Source organism: Taurulus bubalis (assembly GCF_910589615.1).
Source record: "Taurulus bubalis genome assembly, chromosome: 15".
In the NCBI taxonomy this organism is placed as follows: Eukaryota; Metazoa; Chordata; class Actinopteri; order Perciformes; family Cottidae; genus Taurulus; species Taurulus bubalis.
Genome location: NC_136603.1, coordinates 8427591 through 8450523, shown reverse-complemented (window position 1 = coordinate 8450523; position 22933 = coordinate 8427591). Strand labels below are relative to the sequence as shown.

At 40.9% G+C, this 22933-nt stretch overlaps 1 protein-coding gene across 1 annotated transcript in view; it reads right to left on the bottom strand.

Annotated features, from left to right (window-relative positions):
- asic4a (acid-sensing (proton-gated) ion channel family member 4a) overlaps positions 1-22102 on the bottom strand; it is a gene marked incomplete at its 3' end in the record, with an annotated part of 73638 nt that extends 51536 nt beyond the window's left edge. The window contains exon 1 of the mRNA XM_079231384.1: positions 21512-22102. Coding sequence (XP_079087510.1) covers positions 21512-22087 — 576 coding nt within the window. The 5' untranslated portion in view covers positions 22088-22102. The remainder of the gene's footprint in view (positions 1-21511) is intronic.
- Between the last annotated feature and the right edge of the window lie 831 nt (positions 22103-22933).

Below are 22933 nucleotides of genomic sequence, written 5' to 3'. Positions count from 1 at the left end.
ATCTATTAGTAGAATTAAAATACAATAGTAATCACCTGTACACAAATTTAATTTAAAACCATTCATTAATTCTAATGAATAGTTGATTGAAATTTTTTCACCTTAGAATTAAACTTTTATATCTAGATATAGGAGTGAAGCCGGCTGCCATTTTTCTACAGCAGCCCAAAACAGACCAACCCCTGGCTCTAGATAAGGTCATTCATGTTTTAGGTTCGGCCGCCGTAGTTCTCTTTCAAGCAAGGGAAGAAGTTTCAACTCGATGACATCAAATCCTAAAGACTGGCCCTTAAACAATATCTTCATAATGATCTGACAATGTCCATATAGTCAGAATACAATGCAAAGAGCCTCTTCATCAGAAAAGCTGATGGTCACCATATTTGAATAGCTAGCAGTTAAATCTCTGGTGGTGAAACGTCCCATCACCTCTTCAAAATACTGTTTATGTGATGGTGGTACAGTTGTTTCTATCTTGGAACTATAGAGAGAAATATAAAACATTCTACAAAAACAGCCTCTGCTCAAAGTACTGGCCTAAACATGTACTTGACAAATGAACTCTGGGAAGTACATTGCAAAACACCACAGAACAATGAGCTCTTGTAATTGACTCAATTTGGGGTCGTTACATTAACTCGCCAGAAAAAAAACTAACAATTGTAAGATAGGCGAGGCAAAAAACTGAAATGCTTGCTCAAATGGTATATGTACTACCCGATCTATGAAGGCCACCGTGCAGGCATCTGTGTTAGTTTATGTTCCTGTCTAGCTGCATGCGGCCTTGAATGATGCGGTCGATTGTGGAGGGAGTGGAGATGCAGTCAGACAGGCAGTATCTTTGGGCTGCCAGTCCCCCAGTTCTGGTGCTCTGTTGTAGCATGGTAATGCCTAATGGAAATAATTACCAAGCTAGGCTAATATATCTCAATGGATGGGAAGGATGCAGTATGAGAAACATGTCAGTGCTCCTATATTGGTTATTGTTCATATGGGTCATAGATATGCAACATAAGATTTAAATAGAATTGACTCAAACCCTGATGTTAGAGTGAGTCTCGCTGTGCAGAAACTCAAACTTCATCAAATCTTAAATGGTTTTATATAATGTATATATTGTAGTGTTTTTTAAGCTTAGTTTGTCACATGTGGACTTGCACATCTATGTAAAATTAGTTGTTTATGTGTAGATTACAATGCATGAAATATGATAATTAATAAGGGATATTATTATGAAGGATTTGTGATTGTATGCATATTAAGGTCATTTTTATTACTGTGTAATGATGTCCATGTGTACATTGCAATGCTTAGGATGAATTATTGTTTATCAGGTCACAGAGTAACTAGTATGCTGAGGGTCACATGGTAATTTACACACAGACAGTGGTTGAGGGTTTTACAAGGGAGCATTTGGTTTTAAGAACAAAGGGGACTGGACCACCTGTGGTCTGGGGAATCTCTACTGTTCTTATCAGGCACAGTGGGGGGAGGTAAAGAGAGTCTGTGGAAGGATGACTGAAAGCTGTAGTCTCATCAGTTGTAACATATATAACTGAATAACAATTCCTTCTAGGTCAAATATTGCATTAGTAAACACAGGAGGGGTTCGTTGAGGAAGGAGGGGCCCCAATCGGGTTTGCATAAGCTGTTCTGTCATCATTCTTTTGTTAAATAATTATTAGTATAACTCTTTTTGGACTCCGGACCTTATACCCCACACCACCTCCCAGGATCTTGAACATTATATTCTTTAATACACAGATTGTGTAAACGTAAATGATGCTTTAATATATCCACATCCACACCTAACAAATGCCTGTAAATCAATATATACGCATCCGCTCATTTCCCTCATTTTGATCAAAAGTAAACGTTCGATGCAATCCACAATGTGATTGATTTGACACATTGTTCTTGATCCAATGCACCATTGTGTCTGTAAATCAGTCTATTTCCATTCTACACCAGCTCCCTCATTCTAGACTAATGGCAAACGATCCCTTGTGGTGCAGCATCCTTTTCCATCTCACTGCCAATTGTACAGGACATCTTTCACATTCTGTCTCTTCTTTGACATTGTCCCCTTTGGGTTGCCAAAGCAAGCAAGGAATACACAATATATAGGAGGGTCTTCATACCTGTATCTGACTGGAATACTGATTGAAAACATGGTGTACATGTCAGATATATTTCTTGAATTTCAATGGCTTCCAATTTCTTACTTTGAACATTTGCGCACACCTTTGAAGCATCAAAAATGGTTGAAACATAAACATAACATGTTGCGAAAACATAGTCTTAAAGGACTATGAACTCATTACGAGTGAAGATTCCGTGGGTGTGGCTAGCCTCTGTATCAGTAGAAGAAATGCAGTTACCTGAATATGAAGTATAATGCCATATTCAACGGATTCCAAAGGGCATTGTAAACATCCTCATGCAACCGCTGGCCTGCTGCGGGACACCAAACAGAATGCAAAAATAATCAAACATCCACTCCCTCTCGCTCTAATCTCCATGACTTTCTGCACTATGGCTGATAAAGTCCATTAGAGTGAAGTTAATATTTCGAGACTTGACACATTTGGCCTCTGAAGTAAAGGCACCGCGTTTTCTCCCACCCCCCCACACATCAGTGAGATGACGGCAAGAATAATGTGCAGCACATATGGGAGCAGTCCAGTACACGACACAGTAAATAGGCTCAGCGCATGATTCTGAACAAGAGATGTCTGAGGGGGGTGCCGACCGAACACAGTCTCATGTGAATAACTGGAATATGTTATGTACGCAGATATACTGCAAAGACGGGATGTGTACACAAACATTTTGCGCCGTAATACAGGCAGTGGAAGATTCACATTAATTTACTATGAAGACTCAACTCAGAGGCGCCTCGATCCTGGAGAATTCAAAAGAAGCTTCCTCCCAGTAGACTGCACTTTACATCAAGCAGAGCCCTGGTTAACATTCAAATCATGAGCCTCTTGGCTAGTTTAAAAAAAGAAATGTCAGGTCATTATAGATCGCAATTTTTGCCGGGGTAAAACGAATACATGAAACCTTTATTACCCACAAGGCCGCGCAGCAACAGAGAAAAGACACCTTCAGAATAATTCCTTTCTTCTCCTGGTTTACTGGTCAGATCACACCCTCTCCCGACCCCCCTCCCACACCCCATGCTTCTTTTACAAGTTCCTGGGCCAGTCATGTCAGGGTCACTGCCTAATCACATTAGGGCTTGATCAAAGTTGCAAGAGCAAGAGGGAGAGCAGGAGAACCTCATTTCTCACAGTGTGGGGATTAAACTTCCAGCAACATCTCAGGATCGTCGGCAGCGCGCCACGTCCCACAGCTCCCACAGGCCCCACAAAAGGCTTCCGCTGAGTGGTGGGCGGTGGACAGGCTGCTGAACCTGTTGTAATCTGGAAGATAGAATACAGAGGGCAAATCCCGGCTCCATGTGCTGGGCCAGGATAGATGATCGGCCGGATAAAATATAAAATAAAAGACGGGGAATAAATCACGGCTGCGGATGTCTCTGAGGTGGGTGATCAAATGATCTTAACTTTACAGCATGGGGAGACTGTTGGAGTAGTAGTTCCCAGACACACATATCAATATTTCACAGGAGGAGTTAGCAGATTTAAGATTGTTTGAATTCAACCCGAATCCCCACCTTTACACTGATACATTTCTAGATATGCATTTTCCCATGATCATATTGATTGATCTGCTACATAATGTGGCTGTTGAAAAAAACATGAAAGAGCACATTCAATTTGAAATTCCAAACATGTCAAAACTTGTTAGAGCTGCAATGTTCATATTTTAACCAATGTCCAATTTTCAGGGTCCTTGAGGCAGATTTAAATATTTATCTTTTATTTTTGTGAAATATTACATCTAATTAGTTTCCACTAGAAGAATTTATTAATTTGATGTAAAATTCTTTATCAATAGCTGTTCTGATTTATGACAAAAATGTGTCCTTCAACAATCAAGCACATATTCAAATACAGAAAACATAAACATTTTTAAACATAATGTTTTATCTGAAGTTTAGTCAAAACAGAAATAGTCCAATGGTAATTGGTGTATATATTATGCATATGGCTGTAATGTTTGAATGCCTTGGTTCTCACATGTTGTCCCTGCTGCCTCTACACTCACTGCCCGCCTGTAACATCAAAGCAAGGCCATTGCTCTGAGTAGCTCTCTATTGTTCATTCTTCACAAAGCGTGAGCATTTAAACTTCTGTCTTTGCGCTGCTTGACGGTTCTGAGCAACTGCAGCTATTTGGTTTGATCATTTTCTCTTTTTCCCTGTGAATCTGAAATAGAAATTACACGACTTGACTTGGCAGAGAATAACAATGCCTCGCACCACTTTTCCATTATATGAACATGTCCTTTCTCTTTCCTTATACATTATTCAAATAATACACACCCCTGCTAAGTTCGTCTTTACTAATAATCAGAGCGTAAACAAGCAAAGAACTCAATTATCATCACCAATGATAAAAATATCGGCCGAGAAGGTTGCATATTTAGAATTAGGAAGCTGGCAATTTTCTAGATTTCTATCTGCGATGGCAATTATATCCACTTATGCACATTGATGGATCCGCTTCTTGTTTCTCACAGTGCCCCATGTCTGATCCGGTGTCCCTTATCTCAGCACGACATTGTATGTCAGTGGCTGCCAAAACATTTACAAATGACCGTTATTATTCTTAGAGCCATTTTCTGACCACTGCTTTTGTTAGGCTTAACCAAAAACTATCTTGTAATGGAACAATTGTAATCATGCAACAACTGACTTCCACGTCAGCCCATTCTCCCTTCCTAATGTGTCTGATACCGCAGCTTGGTCAGTGCTGCTCGGCGGCTCACATTTAGCGTGCGTGTACTATGCACTGGGTTTGCAACCAACACACTTGCATCCTTCTTACACGCTCAGAGCAACCGATGCAGTATAACGTGCCAGATAGTCTCCTCACAGGGCAGGCGGGGAGGCGGTGAATGAGTTAAACAAGATAATTTTTTTAGCCATGCTTTTTTGGGGTCTCTTGCAAAACAAATACTAAATGTTATCATTTAGTCACTTCAGTCACTATGTTAATCATGTTAATCATGTTGACTCAACCAGGCTCTTTTCCTAAACCTTACTAAGTGGTTATGTTGCCTAAACCTAAACTTCCAGTGAAGGAAGGAGTTTATTTTGAAAAGACACTATGCATGTAACTAGAGTATATTCACAAGCTGTCCAAACTGACTTTACGGGGGTACATTGAGTGTCCTAGTTTGAAGCTTAGGAGCACTTACCAAGCTGCAGTATTTTTGTGATGCAATAACACCATTATGTCACTTCCTCGTTGAGGAAGAGAGAGCCATAGTCCTAACTTTATAGTCCTAGCTCACCACCAATTCAACCACAAGAAACAAACAGGAGGTTGTTTTCGGCATTTAAACAAAGGACCTGTTGTTTTATTGGTGAACACAGCCTCACTTTGGAATGGACTGACACATAGCATGTTGCTGTTAGGTCTGAGGACTAGTTAGTAAAGTCGGTTTCTAATCAAGAAAAATACAAAAGTGTCAAAGTTACATTTGAATTGTGAATACAATGTATAATATTACAGGACAAACCTCTCGATTCTGTCCTCTGTCCCTAACTGTCTAATGGTGTAGTCCAGTTGCAGTCTCATTTTATGACCAGCAATTTCTTTGGGAGCTCTATTGTGACACCCTAGAAGATTAATAAAGTGATAGCGCACAGTGAAGTGTAGCACAACCTTCTATCAGTCATCAAAATAAACCTTGTTTTGATTTCCCCCTGCAGGTCCATGTGATGCCGATGATGCAGGACGACAAGCCACCAAGCCTGTGCAGTGAATGAGTTATCTGTCAGTCCATGTGAATTCATGTTTACCTGACTTGGTGTCTAATACGTCACTGTGACCCAGAACTGGACAAGAACTCAAGGACAACAATGTATCATTTGTATTCTTTGTTCCAGACTAAAGGCACCAAACAGGTGTGATGGGGCCAGTCACAACAGGTGCCTCCTGTACTTAGGCAGAGTAGGTGGTGTGGTGTTCACACTACCTTCGGACCTGGCAAATGTTTAAATCTATTTTCTTGTGAAGAAAATCAAGTTTATGTCAGAGTTTTATACAATGTATACCTAAACCCTTGCCAGTTACCCTTTCTCTCTTTACAATACCAATGGGGTAAAATTAAAATGAGAAAATATGTTTTACACCTTAATGATTACAATCTTCAGGGATTTGTTCACTGTTTAAAGTATATATAGTATATTGACTATAAGGCGTGCGTTCCTCCATTGGCATGTGGTAGCTGAACCAATGGCACATTAGCAATAAGTGTGCAAGAGAGATTTTTGGAGATGTTGAAGTGCCTCCTCATCTGCATGCCAAATTACCTCTTTCACAGCCAATGGCAGTTGTGCAGCCTGTTATTTACGGTAGTTTGATTGATATTTTAAATCAGATGTGGATGTTTGTATAAGGATTGCAGCCTTCTTGTATAGTGCTCTCATATAGAGTATAATTACGAAATCCTGATAATGGGAGAAAAAAAAAAAAAAAAAAAAATATATATATATATATATATATATATATATATATATATATATATATATTTATGTTGCTATGCACCATATACGGATGGAATGAAATTACAGATCCTTCGGAGATTAACATTGTTATGTGCTGTCATAATAAAACTAATGCAAACTTTCATGATGATGTTGTTCACTGATTTACAATCAAATACCAAAATGGTTCTTCATATCAAAAAAGGTGACTCCTGGTCAGTGCTCCCTCTAAGCTGCGTGCGTGCGCGGCCGCGCAGGCCAGTCGAAGGGGCCGCGCAATAGATTTTTCAGACCGCGCACATTTTTCTGACCGCACAAACGTTTTTTTTTCAGGGGTTAAAAATATTTTTTTGTGCCAGTGTTTCTGAGATAGGAGTGAGCCATCTCCGCAATAATACGATCTTTGATGTGACGTGTCGAGTCTTCTTGGCCAATCAGCGTCCCGTTTCTCGACATGCGCTCTCTGTACCTCTGCTAGCGCTCTGCCTCCGTTAGCACCCCCCACCCCGCTGTCCTCCTCCGGGCGCCAGGAGTGAAGCTCGCCCAGAGTGCCACATGAGCTCGGGCCGGCGCTGTTTAGGCTCCTCTTGGCGGGCCCTGCTCCAGCAGCTACAGGCTACCATGGCGAAAAGAAAGGCAGAGCAGGCGCCCCAGAAAAAGGTCTGCCTAACGTTCAAACATGAGGGGCTAGATGAAATAGTCCAAACTGACACAGGTAGGATGAAACTTTCAGACATATTTAAATATGAAGAATATGAAGTTATTAAATTGTTTATATAGGCTACCTTTAGGAAAAATGACACCATGTCAATTTAATAGGCCTATAATTATTGTTAAGCACTGCATTAGCATTTTTCTTTAAATGAAAATGAAATGTTGTACCTGCTGAGGAATGACTAAACACCTTTGATACTTTTATTTTTTATATATATATCATTATCAGTCATAACCAGTGAACCAGTTATAACCTCCCGTTATTGAAGTTCAACAAAGATCCTTTAAGTTCAACTAAACTGACTGGTAAAACACCATCATTAAAATGTTCCCAAAGTCCAGCCATTATAAAGGATATTGAATAAATATCAACCTTGTATACATATTGATGCATTTGCTGTCATCTCTTTGAATCCCCTATGGCTAACGCAGGCTTGTAGTCATTTTCGACAGGTCGCGTGGTTGTGAATTGCTCACAGTGCTGAAATGTGCGCTCAGAAAGAAAAAGATTTGCTCAGTGCTGAAAAAAAATAGAGGTAACTTTGCTCCTGGTATATAGGTCATATTCAGTTCATATAACGCTACATAAGGTTTACTTAAAACACAAAATGGCGCACATACATGGTGTCCATTAATGCTACAGTAGTTTTTTTCAGGGGGGTGGCTGAGAGAGGGTTGCTTGTGTCTATGCCCTTTTGTATCAGCTTCAAAAAAAAAAAAAACTCTCACCCATCAGCAGGAAGGTAGGCTCAATGTTTATTGCAGTTAAATAGACTTGTGAAACATTTCAGCAAATCCAGCCCTCTGAAAGCCAACTGTTTAGCAAACCATTGAGTCCTGCTATCTAGATGGTTAATTAAATCAGTGTCATCTCTAGTTAAACCCTATTCCACTCTGATTAAACTGTACATATTGGGTCTGAAACATTAAAAGTGTATGGCAAGTGCGTATTAAAACTAATCCACATGCAGTACCTGACTCTATTCAGAAAACCCTCTGAATGTATAGTGACATTTTTCTGCGAAAAGAAACTAAATATTTTGGCTGATAAAGGGCGGTATTCTTGGCAGATAATTTTTTAGTTTACAGCCCTTGGCAGTGAGTTTAAAAGTTAATTTCAGACACTACTTGTCACAATGACAAGGCAGAGCAAGACATTTTAACTTTCACAGTATGATTTCTTGCTCGGTTCATAGTGACATGAAGATTTTTATGATAGCGTTGCACACTAACGAGGAACAGTTCTCCAAGTTGGAAAGAGATTATGGCATAACAGCCAGAAGTAAACACACTACTGCCATTTCAATCAACATCCAGACTTCAGCCTCCATTTCAAGCATATATATATATATATATATATATATATATATATATATATATATATATATATATATAGTATGCCAGGGATGTCATTTTACCTTACATATGGACATGTTTCACAATCCGTATGGGAATAAAAACTGTCAAGTTCAACATGCCACACTGCACACCTGGGAATGCCATTCCAATGCCAATAACATTAACCTTATTTTTAGGCTTTGTTCCATGTAAGTCTGTAACATAAACCTAGTCACACAATGCTGCAAAAGTGCTGTTTGTATGGCTAAATTGAGGTGGTGTTGTGGGATAGTCCAGGCTGTTCAGGCGTTATATATTTCTTTCATATCTGTCAGTTATAGTACATCTCCCAGAGACATCTAGGAAATCAGAGTACATATAAAGGTTTTGCTTCACATTGTGGAGCCATGCAAGAAGACAAAATCCAGGTTTGGGCTTAATGAATAGATGCTCCAGAAGAGACCACATGTTTACTGCAGGCTGATAATCTGAATATCTAGAATCTTCAGGGTTTGAATTTGTCTCCTCAGACAGATTATTACCACTGTCTTTTGGGCTCTTGTCTTTTGTAGTTTACTGCTCTGCTGAATGTGTTTACTTATCCGTGGGGAGCACAATCAAGGGGAAATTGCATGTTCAGGGCGCAGATAACACAGACTGGCCACCAGCAGGAGACACTTTTGCTGAGGCCAATTTATCTCAGAAGCAAACTGTCACCTAGTCTTTCAGGGCAAGCAGTATTCTCTAGATTACACTGTCTTCCTGGGTGTACGGAATTCAGCAATACTCCTACACTTTTAAGGATATCACACAAGTGAATTTCTGCCTTTGTAAGCTTGTCTGTACCTCCAACAAACATCTCTACCCCAGTATTCTGTAATGATGCAGCTGCTGCAACAGAGGAGGCGATCATGCCTCATAAAAACCTCACAGTACCACAAAAAGGCAGATCCTTTCCAATAAAAATGTATAAAATGAACTATCCAGGGAAGGCATGAACCTAAATCTCCTGCACCTCAAACAGTCCCTCTTTTGCTCTGCTTTTCACTCTTTTGTCCACAAACCACCAGCGCAAGTACTGTCTAATGAGATGCAAATCCTGGCATCTTACGGTGGTGTTTGGAGGGGTGAGGGTTTTATTTATTCAGTGGCAACTACTCTGTATACAGGCGATGTCTGGTGAGACCAGGCCATAGTCCTGCATAACCTTCATCAGAAAGAGGCACGGTTAAAGGTGACCTCTTCTGAGTATCATCATACGCTATAAGGATCCATTCTGATTTATTTTTAACATCATAGCTGAATAATAAGAGTTGTAAGTTCAATGGTTCAGAGGCGTAAGAAAGAGAACCAGCTGTGTTGTGGTCATACTGAAAAGAATATTTGATGAATGAAATTCATGTTGACACTTTGCTCCCATTGTTATTCTGGTAAAAGTTAATTTGCCTGTTAATTATCTGTAATGTATTGATTTAATCAATACAAACTCACTTTTCAAAGCGCTCACCCTTAGATATGTTTCGAAGCAGCTCCATAAGAGCTGCTGAATTACGTGCAAGCTGAGTCAAGCAGGAAGGAAATGAAGCAAATAATGGCTTGATTTGGAGCACTTGAGCATCTTACAGCAGGTGGAAACAAGGGGGGAGGCTCTAATGCTGCTCTCACGCCAGCTGGTCCTGAAGCAGGGCTGCAGCCAATCTCACTGACCGCTCTGTTTCCTGCTGAGCTGTTTCAGCCGAAGGAACTGTGCCAAGAGGTGTGGCAACGCTCTCTTCAATTCACCTTTTTTTTTCTCCCAGGGTTTACAAGGCTCTCTCCGGTTATAATCGCGACATAATCGTGCCCACTACATCTATCGATTGGTTCACGGTGCACTTCCACTGGAGCAGCCAAATGGTATCCTTGGGCGAAGCGTGCCAAGAGAGATATGATGACACCAATTAGATGACACTGCTATTCAAACACACAATGGATGTAGGTGGGGTTGGTGAGTCTCAGACTCACTTGGCTTACGGTGAAGGTAATTTTGTAATTTATCCAGTTGTTCCAGAAGTTCCTCAATGTCATGCTAATTTATTATTCATCATTACCTAAACGCACTAATTAGTTGTCAGTTTAAGGGCATGCTTTCACGGAAGACATGTTCAATCTGTCTCTGGGGAAAACTTTCATCATGGTATACATACCAATTATTTATTAATATCCTGCTAATTCTTTTTAGAGCAGAAATAGTGAAGGTCAGAGAGGAAGAAAAAATGCACAGTGATTTGTGAGTGAAGCCCACTGACATTTATCCCTTCCGTGGACTTTCAAGATCTGTTTAGAAAGATGCCGTTGCCCTCTTTCCTTATTCTCAAAGTGAATGTCAAGGACAGGCGTAAACAGCGATGTCATACCTCATTACTGGTCATATTTATTCTAAGGAGATGCCCTTATCACAGTGATTTGTAATTAAATGGATGAGACCGCAATTCTTAAAAGATCTGTCATTTTCTCATTCCAAGTTCTTGGGGGGGGGGGTTGTTTAATGGATGAGCTATTTGTCTTTTCCAGCCATGATGCATGATAAATGCTTTTCATCTCATTGTAAGATCAGACAATCACAGTTTGAGTGGGTCTAATTATAGCAGCCTCCCATGAGTTGGCATTAAAATACAGAAGCAAGCAGACATCTGGTAATAATTGGCATATTAATAAAGGGTCCGTGGCATTTTACAGATGTTCCTGTGCACTGTTTAAAATGTATCAGGACACCCATTAACTCGTTTTGAGATGACACCGAAAGTGCAAGAAACTGTAACTAGGGACTCAAACCTCCCAACTTCAAATGCTCCGTCTGATGTTAAGGGCACCTTAAATGCCACATCGGCAGGATCTTAAAACATAGCAAAAAAGAAAATCAACAACAAAAACAGAGATTCACGTTTACTCATTAATAATGTTAGAGGACAGACTTTTATATGCCACAAAGTCTGAACTTCCTTTAATTGTCTTTAACATTTATCGTTGGAATAATTTGGTGCAACCCTGCTTAAGCTTTGACCTGTAGCTTTACGTTCATACACATTGGCTTTTGCTTCTGCTGTATAATCAGTGCATACGGTAGATTTGACCATACATATCACTTTTTTGAGAATAAAAAAAAAAACCTGTTGTTTTCTTGCAGTATACTATATATTAAGGATACCCAATACATAATACAACAAAACAAAAATAAAAAAAAATACACAGAGTGAAGATAGGAGGTTTCCCCCACTTTTCCTGGATCATTTTGTAGATAGGAGGTTTTGTATTTTGGCCATCGATAAACTGGAGCCTTAAGCACATCGGTCAATCAGCAAATTTTGTGACATTGACACATGTGGCCTCGAATATGACCGTGAAATGAAACACACTGTGATCAACAAACAGCTCCCAGAGAAGGTTAAAAAAAGGTCCTTATCGTTCTACAATGTCCATGTTGTTATGCCCCCATGTTTCTCATGAATATAAGAATTTTATGTTGTCTAAGTATAATCTAGGACAGTAGGCTATTAATGGCCAAGGGACTCCTCTCCTGGGGCAACAGTGTTAATCGGAGCAATAGGTCTCCTTCCTGCTGGATCAATGTCAGCACAAATTTCAGATTGCTTTCCTGATGCGCGCCAAGTTATCTGTGATTCAACTTTAATAGGTTATTGAACGGAGCCAGCATTTAGGGAGCACGGCCGTATTTCACATTATTGACAATCAAATGCACACAACTTTCTCATTAGCATGCATTAGGACAAAAACTGAATTAATCTTGACGACACATTGGGGAACATGACGAGCGTTACACGCTTGCTTAAACAAACATGCCTAACAGTGGCTCGGTATCACGCGAGGACAGGACATGAGGAATGTAGGTAAATACAGCCTGACAGACGTTACACTGGACAAAAAGCTCCCGTGTTAACTGAAGGAGAAGCATCGGAAGAAAAAGAGGGTGAGCAGTAACACTATTTCATTCTAAAAATAAATGAAACATTGCATTATACATTTATAATGACAAAGCAATCCACGATATCATCTTTAATGTTGCAAGACCTCAGTGCATCGTGGCTCTGCTCACTGTCATCATGCTTTTCAGCATGAATGCCACTTCAAAGATTTGTAGTGTATAAATCTAGTATCTCTCTTATGCAGGACCAAAGAGGTCTAAATGTTTCACATTTATTTGACCAATAAATTGGTATCAATTTGAAGAATACCGTGTAATGGACAGTTATCTATTTTCATATTCTTTACAATTACACTGGAGCACGCACACACACACGCACACACACACACACACACACACACACACACACACACACACACACACGCACACACACACACACGCAAATAGTACGATATGAGGACTTACGATGGGTGTGACTATCCTGCTTTAAGTAAGCTCATTATACTGTAATGCATTTGCTCTGACAATTCCTAACCGAAATGCAGCGCTTGGATGACACAATGAGTGGTGGCAATTCAAACTGGCTGTGCTAAATCAGATGACATTTCACTGCACCTGAAGGTCAAGTGTTTTTGTCAACATGAACAGAGCCTGACAACGAAGCTGCCAGCATGAGGTGAAAGATTTACAGTACATGTAATACTCAAACAGGAAGTGCACATAACACTTCTGAGAGGAGGGAGGAAAAGGTAGATTTACAGTTATTATTGAAGGTTTGCATCTCATAATAATATCCATATATCTAGGGAGTGCAATACACTCGGTTTTAGAATTGTGTCAGTTAAAGTGTTAAACAATAAAGAAAAGAAAAAATACATTGCTGTAAAGATTGACAGAAAGTGCAAACAAAATGAAAGAGCGAGAGAGCTGCATGACGGGCGTGAACGTTATATCATAGAGTGCGTGTAGCTTGCCGTGCTTGCCGTTTTGTAGCGTTGTCGCTTCAAGGTTTTTAATCAAGATGTCCAGGATTGAGATCTGTGAAGCAGTCCGAATCCACAAAATCTGATATTTTGTTCTCAAATCATTCTGCCCCAGTAAGCACAACCACCAAAATGCCAAGGTCAGGAAAATCACCTTTTTTTTTTACATTTAGTTGGTTGTTGTGACTAATGTGGGTCTGACTGACAGCCCAGTTGCTCTACTTTAGCAATATTACAAAAAGCAACCTACATTTGAATTTTCTGAAAATGTTTATTCAGCCATTGATTCCTCTCAGCTTCACAGAACAGTATAAAGACATGACCGCGGTGCCTCCACAGCAAATGGCCTCATTGTTGACCAGTGGGAGCTACTGTTCTCCTGGCATACATTATTGAGTAATTTATGTCAGGTTTTTACAATCAGTATTAACATTGCTCTGGAGAAAAAAGAGTGTTTGGTGCATTTGCTGCTGACCCAACCTCGAAACCATTTGACAAATCCTTGCATGCATCTCCCAAGGTATGCCAAATGTCATCATACACGGGGCCAGTAAAGATTCAGACACAATATCACTCTTGTCATGGCATCTTAGTGCTTATGTACAGTTCAATCCTTGTTTGCATAACTGTAGCCAACAGTAATATAGCTGGAGAGGGAAAAGGAGAAAGGGATGAAAGCATGCGGCTTCATGCGTTATTCGGAAATGGTCGCAGTTATGTTGAGGCAATGAAACCACCTAGTTAGGTTTAGAAATAACATCAAGGTCTGGCCTAAATAACATATTTGACTTGTGAACTAAGTCTATTATGTGCGTTGACAACATAAATGCAGAAAAGGGTCTCTTACTTATTATTAAAAAGAAAAAACTAAAACTAAAACACTTTAGAACGCGGGTCTTGAACATCGTTCTCCTGGTTGTATGGTATGTGTTTGACCCATGCAACTCCCCACCCCTCCACCAGAAGCAGTCTCTCTCACTTGTTAACGGCTCATCATAGTTATGTGAATGCTTTTGCACTGATGACACACAAAAAGCAAATACAACCAACTATTGCACTCAGAATTACTTAAAATTATTCTATCATTCATACACCATTTAGTGAGAGTTATGGTTATGTGTTGAGTCCAAAAAGCAGCAAGGGGCACAGGCAAGTATTTGACATTCGACATAATACAGACTAAGGGCCCAGTGTCCAGCCAAGCAGACAGACAAGGCCTTCATGTTTCGACGATGCCAGAGGTAAATATTCACTTTGACATTTGTGTTGTATGCTATTTCCATCGGCTGATTTCTAGCCGAATGACATTTTCATCCAAGTCACACTGGCCATGATTTCTACATTTCTAATCTATTTAAAATATTGAATATACACCGGGAGTGGGAACACCGGAACATATTGTACGGTGTTCATGGTTTTCTTGCAGTGAAGACCAGTTATAATACATCGCTGGCCTTACCCGAGGAGTTTGAGTTCAATCTTTGGGCTTTTTCCTCATAAGAACTTTAGTTGTTTCTGCCTTAGTTGAATGACCTTTAGTTTATAAAAATATTAGATATTTTCTAGTTTTACCTCAATTTGGAAATAAACAAGTAACAAACCAGCAAAGCAGACTTCCCACCACAGCAGCTCTTTTGAGAGCATGGCATTACACTGCTGGCTAACCACTTCTCTCTCGATCATGCTAGTTATTGTATTGTTTTTTTCTTTTCGTTCAAATTCACAAACTGCCAAACTGCTGCCAGGAGACATTAGGCACTTAAGTTTGATACTTTCTGGTATGAACTCAAAATGATCCCACACACTGCTCTCTCGTTTGAAACCTCTAAATTGGTGGCTAATATCCATCACCTCCAACGAGCACTTCTTCTGTGAGTAACGTAATACATTCAAATTAATTCTGTGCAGCTCATTTAAGATAAATAATCAGTTTGAATAAACAATTCAAGTTAAGTTTTCATTACGCAAATACAACTATTGCATTGAACAAAATTACATTGTAAGGTGTCTCTATTTTTTTGTCCACCTCCTCCATCTCTCCCAAAGCAATTAAACCATACAGGGGAGGGGAATGAAGAAGCACGAACCCATTATGTGGCGGTGGCCTAAAAGCAAGCTTGGTTAATTTTTCAGAGGAATTTCCACTAATGTATTCAGAGACTGGGAAACATGACAAAATAAAAAGCTCACATTGGCAGCAAAGAAGAAAAGTGTGTGTCTAAAGTGTACGTCATCCTGAAGGGTGAGTGCTATTCATCATCAATGTTAATAAAAAACTTCCATATTATGATGGATGTGCAATCGTGCTTCAAGTTTAAGTCTACTATATATTTAAGAAGAAATGCATATTCACTAGTAAACTAATGTATTAGCTTAATTTAAACTGCAATCTAAGTATTTTCCAAAACACACTGATACTATTACGTTATTTTTCCAATGAAACCAGCATTGTGGGCAGTGCTTCGAGTCAGGTTGAGATGTATTTGTTTAATGGAGTCGCTGAGGCAAATGAAACCTTTCAAACTCGTAATACAGACCCACATTTTAAATGCCACAACAATTTATTAGCACAGTTGATGTGGAGAACATGTGCAATATGGAACTTGAGGAGAAGCTTACATACATGTTATTGCCCCTAAGACACTGCAACACACTTTTCATTTGCAAGAGCTAATTCAAATTCAGTAATCTTTGAGTTTGTTGAATTTCTGAGTAATCTAATCCGGCCTAAGGGTGCAATCTCCATCAAAAGTCCCTCGTGCTCTTTATTAGGTGGATCCTAATTCAGACGGTGCTGTTTTGGAGAACTTCAACATCAATCAACTACAAATGAAAAATCCCTATTTTGACTTTTGGATCTGACTTTAAATTTGATTTCACTTCATTAAAACACTCATCCCATCCTGACAAAGTCCAAGCTGTGGGTCATCTTGTGTTGCTCGATTATTTCAGCGCCCTTTTGGAAAAAGGTAGACAGTGTATATTGATTGATTTGAGCCGGATATACGCTAAAACAAACAGATATCTTGCTCTAAAGATCAAATTCTTCACCAACTCTGGCGGCATTAACAAAGTCAGCTGAGACTGGGTCCAAAACACAGACACAAGATAATTAGTCACACCAAGCTTGGAGTAGGAAGGGCAGGGAAGCAATCTGACTGAAGGATGTATTGATCCTGCAGAGAGGGAGGGGCACCCAGTCAGGAGTCATGATCAATCTTGCGAGCCAAGTCTCTCAATCTGTGATGAAACCTGTGTGTTTGTATGGGGAAGCATTCTATCTACACCATGTTTGTGTGTGTGCGTGTGCGTGTGCGTGTGTGTGTGCGTGTGCGTGTGTGTGCATGTGCCGCCACATTAACACTACCAACAGGTTGGTGTATAACGTGTCAGAAAGAGACAAATGTCTGTGTGAGTAAAAGACTCCCAGGGGTTAGAGGAGGGGGGTTTGGCGGTACCACAACATCCGAAGCCTTTATCATTGAGTTAAAAGCCATCTCGGAGCCGGAGATTCCTCCCATCAAACCAGGCGCTCTAAACCGTGGCACAGTGAGAGCTTTAAAACCGGCTCAGGGAGTGATAAAAAAGGTAAATCTTCCCAAATATAAACTGTTTGCATATCGGTGTTATCCAGTGGCTGGTCACAGGTGGGTTTCATCTGATTAGACAGTGGTGATGCATATCAGAAGGCGCAGCCGACCAATTGCACTGTAATTCATCTTCCTCTGATAGGAGGATGAGGAGGATAAGGTGGGGAAGGAGTGCAGTGGGAGTGAAGTGGGTTGTAAAAGCTGCAGTCCTCCCTTAAGCCTTGAAAAATACGGGATCAATGTTCAGTTATTTATTTTTGCATTTTGCAAGCCGGGTAACATAACAAGAAAAAGGCAAGAAAATACAGCATACGTGTTTTTTTGGTTTCTGGGTTGTGGGGGTGTGATAATGCTCAGTTAGGTCTCCAGAGTTGGGTGTGTGGATCAGATATCAGACAGCACGCTAAGCTGCAGGGACACCCACGGCAGTGGAACTGTAGACGGCTAATTGACAGGCTGTTGGAGACGAAGCAGGTCCAGATAGCCAGTCACTTTCACGCTCCCACACTCCGAGATCTCCACCAGGGGGAAGGCGGGCAGCACGGCAGGACGCGCATGTGTGAGTGCGCGCTCGTGGGTGCGCATGCTGTCAAGGGGTGTGTGCAAACCCACAGGGGAGGTGGATGTCACTCTCACAGTCATCTGCACATTCAGACGGGCCATTTCACACAAATATATCAACACACACAGACACACACAAATAGTCACAAGTATTTATATATATATAGAACTGAGAATGAGAGGCTGTGCTTGTCAGTTTTCGCAGGACTCGCAAACAACCAGGGGGATGTATTTCTCATGGTTACGGGGACGATCACACTTATTTCTACAGATGCTCGAAAACCACACAGCGAGAAAGAGACTGACAAGTGGTGCGACCTTGCACCTGAAATTTGAATCAAAAACTGCGTATGGCTTCAGCACGGCAGGAAATAACTTGTTTTGCAATAGAAGTAAAGCTGGGCAGCTGTAGTAGACATGTAGTATGTTTGGTGACTCATCTTGGTATGATAGCACATCAAAGTCTGCACCTTTCTGGTACCAACCCATTAGGTATACAATTCACATAGACAACACTCAAATGCTACTCCATGTGGAGTCTTCTAAGTGTAAGTGCATGCTCTACCCACCGCTCTTTATCATCAATTTGCTTTTCATATATAGGCTGTGTATATGTGCTGTATGTCCTTTACTCATTGTATTTTATTTTCTGATTAACCAACCTTATAACTCAAAATAATGTCACTTTTGTGCCATTTGTTCACAGTATTGATTTACAATGTGGTTTCAGATTTAATCCCAGTATGAAGGACAGGAGGGGGTTGAACATCATCTATGGCTTACACTATTAAACTTTCAATTATCTATAAAACACACAATGGGGACTTCAATCAGTGTAATGACAGATTGCAGGGGTAGAGCCTCTCAGTTTCGTCCCCGTTAACCCAAGTTTTTATAGCTCATCTCACATGCCACCCTATAGCTGTTTAGTTATCTCCATGAATATATGCAGAAGGGATCTGTCCTTGCTGAGAGCAAAATCTGATAATGCAGCAGCAAACACAGCTGAGAGTCAGAGCAAACCAATTCAGAGCTCTGTTTAAAAAAAGCCAAAGGGCTCGCTGCTCATCTCTGCGACAGCACAACACAATAGATGAACAATTATTCAGTGTTAGACTGGGAAAAAAATAATCTATTTATTCATGGCTGGTTGAATTAGCTTTATCTTCTGTGATTAATCCAAGTCAATAATGTAATCTTTAATTATAAAGAATGGCCTTATTACCTACGTCAAATAATCACGCCGGTCCACAATGCTGAAAAGGGGAAAACGAATTTCTCTGCTACGTGATTATGTATTTTCCTGCCATAAATTAGAGCATGCGGACAATTTTGTTTGGGCCCGGAGACTTGTGTTTATTTAAATCTCTTAAACAGTGAATTTACAGAAGTCAATTAACGGTTGTCTGTAATAAACTAATCGCTTAAATGGAAGGGAAAAAAATATATATAATAGTGTTTTTTGTAATTCAAGCATTTTATAGCAGACATTTGAGATGGTGGATTTTGGCTAAATTTACCATTAAAATGTAATGATGAACTATTATGTATGTTATGTTAATTATGAGCAATTACTTGTGCAATAAAATAAATTGCTAACCAGAGGTCTATTGCACAAAACATTGTACAGAACATTGTATTTTTTACAGAAGAAGCTTAAATGCCGGAAATTATTTCAATTATATATTTCCCAAGAGCCCCAAATCCATGTAGCTCTTATCAAAATGAAACATCTGGAGCTCCCGGGATAATCAATCGGAAGAAAACACATTACAAGAAGCCGATCCTGAAGGAGGGCCCCATGAGAGAACGAATAATGGCCGATGTGCGCAATTCGACTTTTGCATGTGTGCGCATGTAGCTCTGTATATGCTTACGTGTGATTAATAGCACACCAATGGCTTCCTTGCTGGAACAAATGATGAGCGATTTGTAGTTACAAAAAACACACTCACAGAAGCACGAGCAGACGAGTGAATGCGTGTGACTGGGTTTGTGCTCGGTTGCGTGTGCTCTCCTGCCCGGCCCCACAGCTCCCAGTGCTTCCTCCCTATGAACTCACAGTTTTGTTCCCCACCAGGAGTCGGAGTAAGTGATTTGTCATGCGTGGAGGCAGCAAGTAGCCTGTAACAAATCTAACTGACAGCCCCCGAAAATGCAGATCACATTGCCGACAGAGAGGAAACAGCAGCTTCGGGAATTTTCAACAGGATCTTAATCTGTGATGAAGTCACCCAGTGTCCAAAGAGAGCTACGGGACGCTTCGTAGACTGACACGGGACAGACATTTCCAAGATGTCAGAATTGTGCGCTAATTAATGTACTCAGGAAGGACCGAGTGTCAACGTGTCATAGGACATTGCCGTCAAACGTTCTAGAAGCACATTATCAACTTTTAGTCATGTTGTTGCTTCAGACTGCATTTCGTCAAACTTTTCCGCTCCCCGAGGAGAAAGACATTTCCTTTTGCCTGATAGAACAAATGAGAATTTGTTTTGGAGATGGATCCATTCTCAAGACCCAACTTTAGGTCCCCATGTGGGCTGTCTTAAAGACAGCAAAGACAAATTAATACATCAATACGCTATTAGAGAATCCAAATGAGAAGCAGTGAAATGTCATTATTTCTTTGATGTAATTTGGCACATCAGAGGTAATGTAGTGCCATCCATGTGATAAGACAGAATCTTTAGGTCTCAGGAAGGTGAGCATATCAATGTTCAACATACCCTATTAAGACTTGACACTCACACTTTATCATCTCTAAAGCAATTGCATATTCCTATTCCTGCCGGAGAGATGGGGAAATCCATCTCCTGCAAGGACAGAGCCTTTAATAAATAGTGCACAGAACACAGGCACAAACTCTCCCTCTTTCACCTGATCCCCCTCTTTCTTTCTCTCTCTCTCTCTCTCTCTCTCTCTCTCTCTCTCTCTCTCTCTCTCTCTCTCTCTCTCTCTTTCTCTCTCTCACACACACACACACACACACACACGAACACGCACACACTTTCCGTCATGGAAATTGTTTCATTGCTTTTAGTCAATCTGGCTAATGCAAAAATCATGTATGTCTGTCTTTAAATATTTAATCTTAACAGCAGCGAGATAGAAACGTTGAAGAAGCATTACTCCGTCCCTCCTGATAGGTACAAGAGCTCAGCGAGAGAGGCAGCTGCTCTGCAATGTCAGAAAGAGAGATCGACAGCGAGAGATGGAAAAGAGAGGAGACTGCTATTTTCGATGACAATATTGTTGCCATGCACTCTCAGCTACCGGAGTTGGAAGCAGCATTAAAGCACAGTTTGCCTTGGAAAAGTATACAACCACATATGACAGCTCCCTGCTTCTCTTCTTCGGCAGCAGCCTTTGTTCTTTTGACATAATAGATTCTGGAAACAGGCTGAAACACACGGCTGGAGAAAAGCACTGTTGCCGCTTAGAACTTCGCGAGGAAGAAATACAGCTCAATGACTGAGCCGAAGTCATGAATCTTGCATATGGAAATGTATCGTGGGAACCACATGGCCCCTGGAGATGAGTACACGCAGAATTTCAATTTCTCTCGCCTTAAAGTATTCATTTTGCTTTTATGCTCATCGGTAGTTCTGTGTGAACAGGACGAGACTCGTAAAGTTGCATTTGTATGATTCCTAAAATGTGAAAATGTTACTTTACTTGTTTCGTACAAAAAGTTTTGATAAAGACAACACATCAGGATGAAGTAATATATTAAGAGTCTGACAAAGACAGAACTTTGCGAAACTTTTTCACTCACCACAGAGAAGTCTTCGGCTGAACAGTTCTGTCCACTGAAATTGCAGCTCTTGAGCATCTCTTCTAACTGATGTCCTGTCCTGTTGAAGATGTCCTGCATGTCGGGGGCAGGATACATTAAATCAGTAGGTTTGTGCCCATCCTTGTTCTTGGGGGGCAGTCCTGTCAAGTTCGCCAGGTGGTAGATGTCGGCATCGGTGAGCGCGGAGAAGCGAAAGCGGTTGATGTTGCAGATGGTCACAGCGGGGAAAACCATCTCTGGGCTCGCCTCTTCATTCAGAGCCGTGACATGAGGGTGCTCCAGGTAAGAGATGGCACACTTAGCCGCATGGTATATAAACAGTGCCAGTGAGGTCAGAAAGGCAAGAGCCCAAAGAGTCTGCCGGATGCCCAGACGACCAGAGACAAAGATGTGGTTAATCCCATGAAGAGAGCAGGAGTTAGCAAATCCGGCCAAGTCCTTAGCCGGAGGTGTGCAGCTCTCCTCGATCAGGCTCTCCTTGTCTCCATCCTGCTTGCTTTTCTGCTTCTCATCCTCCTCTGCAAATTTGATTTTGCAAACAAATTCGATAGGCATGGGGGCAGCCAGGTCTGCGTTTTGGTTTTGTTTTTAATGGCAGCTATCAGCCCTGGATCACTTCTCTTCTACTTCCTTGGCTTGTGTCCTCTGAGCGGGGAGCAACTACAGGAAAAAGAAAAAGACAGGAGAGAGTTTGTTGCTGCTGCTGCTGCCGTTGCTGCCTCTGCTGTGACTGATAGTGCTGCTGCTGCTTCTGCCGCCACAGCTCCTAGTGACTAGAGCGCTGCTGCTGCTGTGCTGCTACTGCTCTGAACGCTTGTCTCACTACTTGATCAGCTCACACAGTCTCGCTTATCAGCAGTAATACAGCTGTCAAATAAATAAAAAAACACCCTTGCACGCTGCCTCCGACCCACAGATGAAAATGCAGCATTTTCAGTCGGACTAAAATAGGCACAGTGTACTTAATAATTCATGAGAAGGTAACATTGTGATTATTTCCTCCTCACTGGCGAGAGTCGCAACTTCCCCGGTCATCCCAGCACTTGCATCAGACAGCCCCCCTCCTGCTTAATCCACTTGTTTGGCAGGCTCTTCTACATTTTGACCTGAATAAAGTTGGTGTCAAAGGTTGTTCTGCCAAACATCCGGTGTTTCAATGCACCGCAGGAGGTCAGCACTTTTTTAATGCTACCCCCAATAAGGTCTCTAGAGAAAGCCTAATTGGAACAATAATGAGGAGTGCGAGGAGTGTTATTGAGCACAAGCGACTCCTGGCAATCAATTTTGTCTTTGCAACAAAAAAGTAAAAGAGTATTGATTGAATGAACGTGTTTGTCAGAGATTAAGAGAGGCAGTACAACAGTGTTTTCTTATCAGGAACTAATGGTAGCATCACAAGAC